Genomic DNA, 1,071 nt, shown 5'->3' with positions numbered 1-1,071 from the left:
TTCTAATGAAAAAGAGTTCAAATATGTGTGACGTCAGACTTTACGCAGTTGTTTTTTTCGTCCGTTAGGTAGCGCCACTATGCAAGCGCGCTAGCGGAGTAGCAGAAAGAACTGCGCAGAAACGTATATGCGCACAAACACATTAATGCGTTGCCTGCGAGGGAGCTTTGCTCAGGATATTTGATGTGACGTCATCGCCTACGGGAGCGTATGCCGTGACGTCAAAGTTCACGATTTACCGGTACTTTTTAAATCGATTTATCTCGGGATCTAGAAGTCGTAGAAGAAAAAGGAAAATTCTGTTGGTCCTCATTTTTCCTGCTCTGGGTCTTTGAAACATCATCCAAGTAAGCGCAACTGATCTATTGTACATACTGTGTATTTACTTACATTAGGGAGGTACATAGGAAATCAGGTATTTACCTACCCATTTTTCAGCGGAAATAAAAACAATACACACTGATGAGTTTTGTGATTTTATTTTAATATTTCTCATACTCTCTTTACTTAGAATAAAATCATTTAAAAAATATGGGTAGTATATAGTGGTTGTTTTCGTTGTGGTGGTGTTATTTTCAAATGTCGATGTCGGGAACATGAGTACATTGAAACCGTGGTCGCACGATGCAGCCGGAAAATCCAAACCTTTGAAAATGATACTGCCCTCTCATATTCCAGTATTGAGAGATTCCAAGACTCGGCGAGCCACGCGCCGCCGCGCCACGCGTCGTGGGAACAAGGCGTCACGGAATCAATCATTTGCTTGATACAAATTTCTTGACCCTGCCGGGAATCGAACCCGGGTCTCCGGCGTGCAAGGCGAGCGCAGTGACCACTACGCCATGGGAGCTGACTGTATGGATAAAAAAGATCTTCTCTTTATTCTGCCATCACCATTCGTTTACAGCTGAAGCCGCTAGAACAAACTATCTACAAGGTAGGCGCGGTTTCCTCATCCTAAAAGCTAACTAGACTAATGTCTTTCTCCTCTCCTTTGCAGCAACAATTCAAGCTGAAATTCCAGCAGCAGCAGGCCAAGCCCACGCCTAAACAGGCGTCCCCTCAACCTTC

The 1,071-nt window shown here is 44.2% G+C and overlaps 1 protein-coding gene across 1 annotated transcript in view; it reads left to right on the top strand.

The window, feature by feature from the left end:
* The window catches only part of LOC103518124 (mucin-5AC-like), a gene marked incomplete at its 3' end in the record, with an annotated part of 8,106 nt that extends 7,052 nt beyond the window's left edge, over positions 1-1,054 (top strand). The window contains exon 7 of the mRNA XM_026830006.1: positions 1,001-1,054. Within this exon, the coding sequence (XP_026685807.1) occupies positions 1,001-1,054 (54 nt within the window). The remainder of the gene's footprint in view (positions 1-1,000) is intronic.
* Positions 1,055-1,071: the final 17 nt, after the last annotated feature.

The sequence above is a fragment of the Diaphorina citri genome, unplaced genomic scaffold (genome assembly GCF_000475195.1).
Source record: "Diaphorina citri unplaced genomic scaffold, Diaci psyllid genome assembly version 1.1 scaffold2084, whole genome shotgun sequence".
NCBI classification, from domain to species: domain Eukaryota; kingdom Metazoa; phylum Arthropoda; class Insecta; order Hemiptera; family Psyllidae; genus Diaphorina; species Diaphorina citri.
Note: the sequence above shows the minus strand (reverse complement) of the source record. Positions and strands in the feature narration are given on the sequence as shown.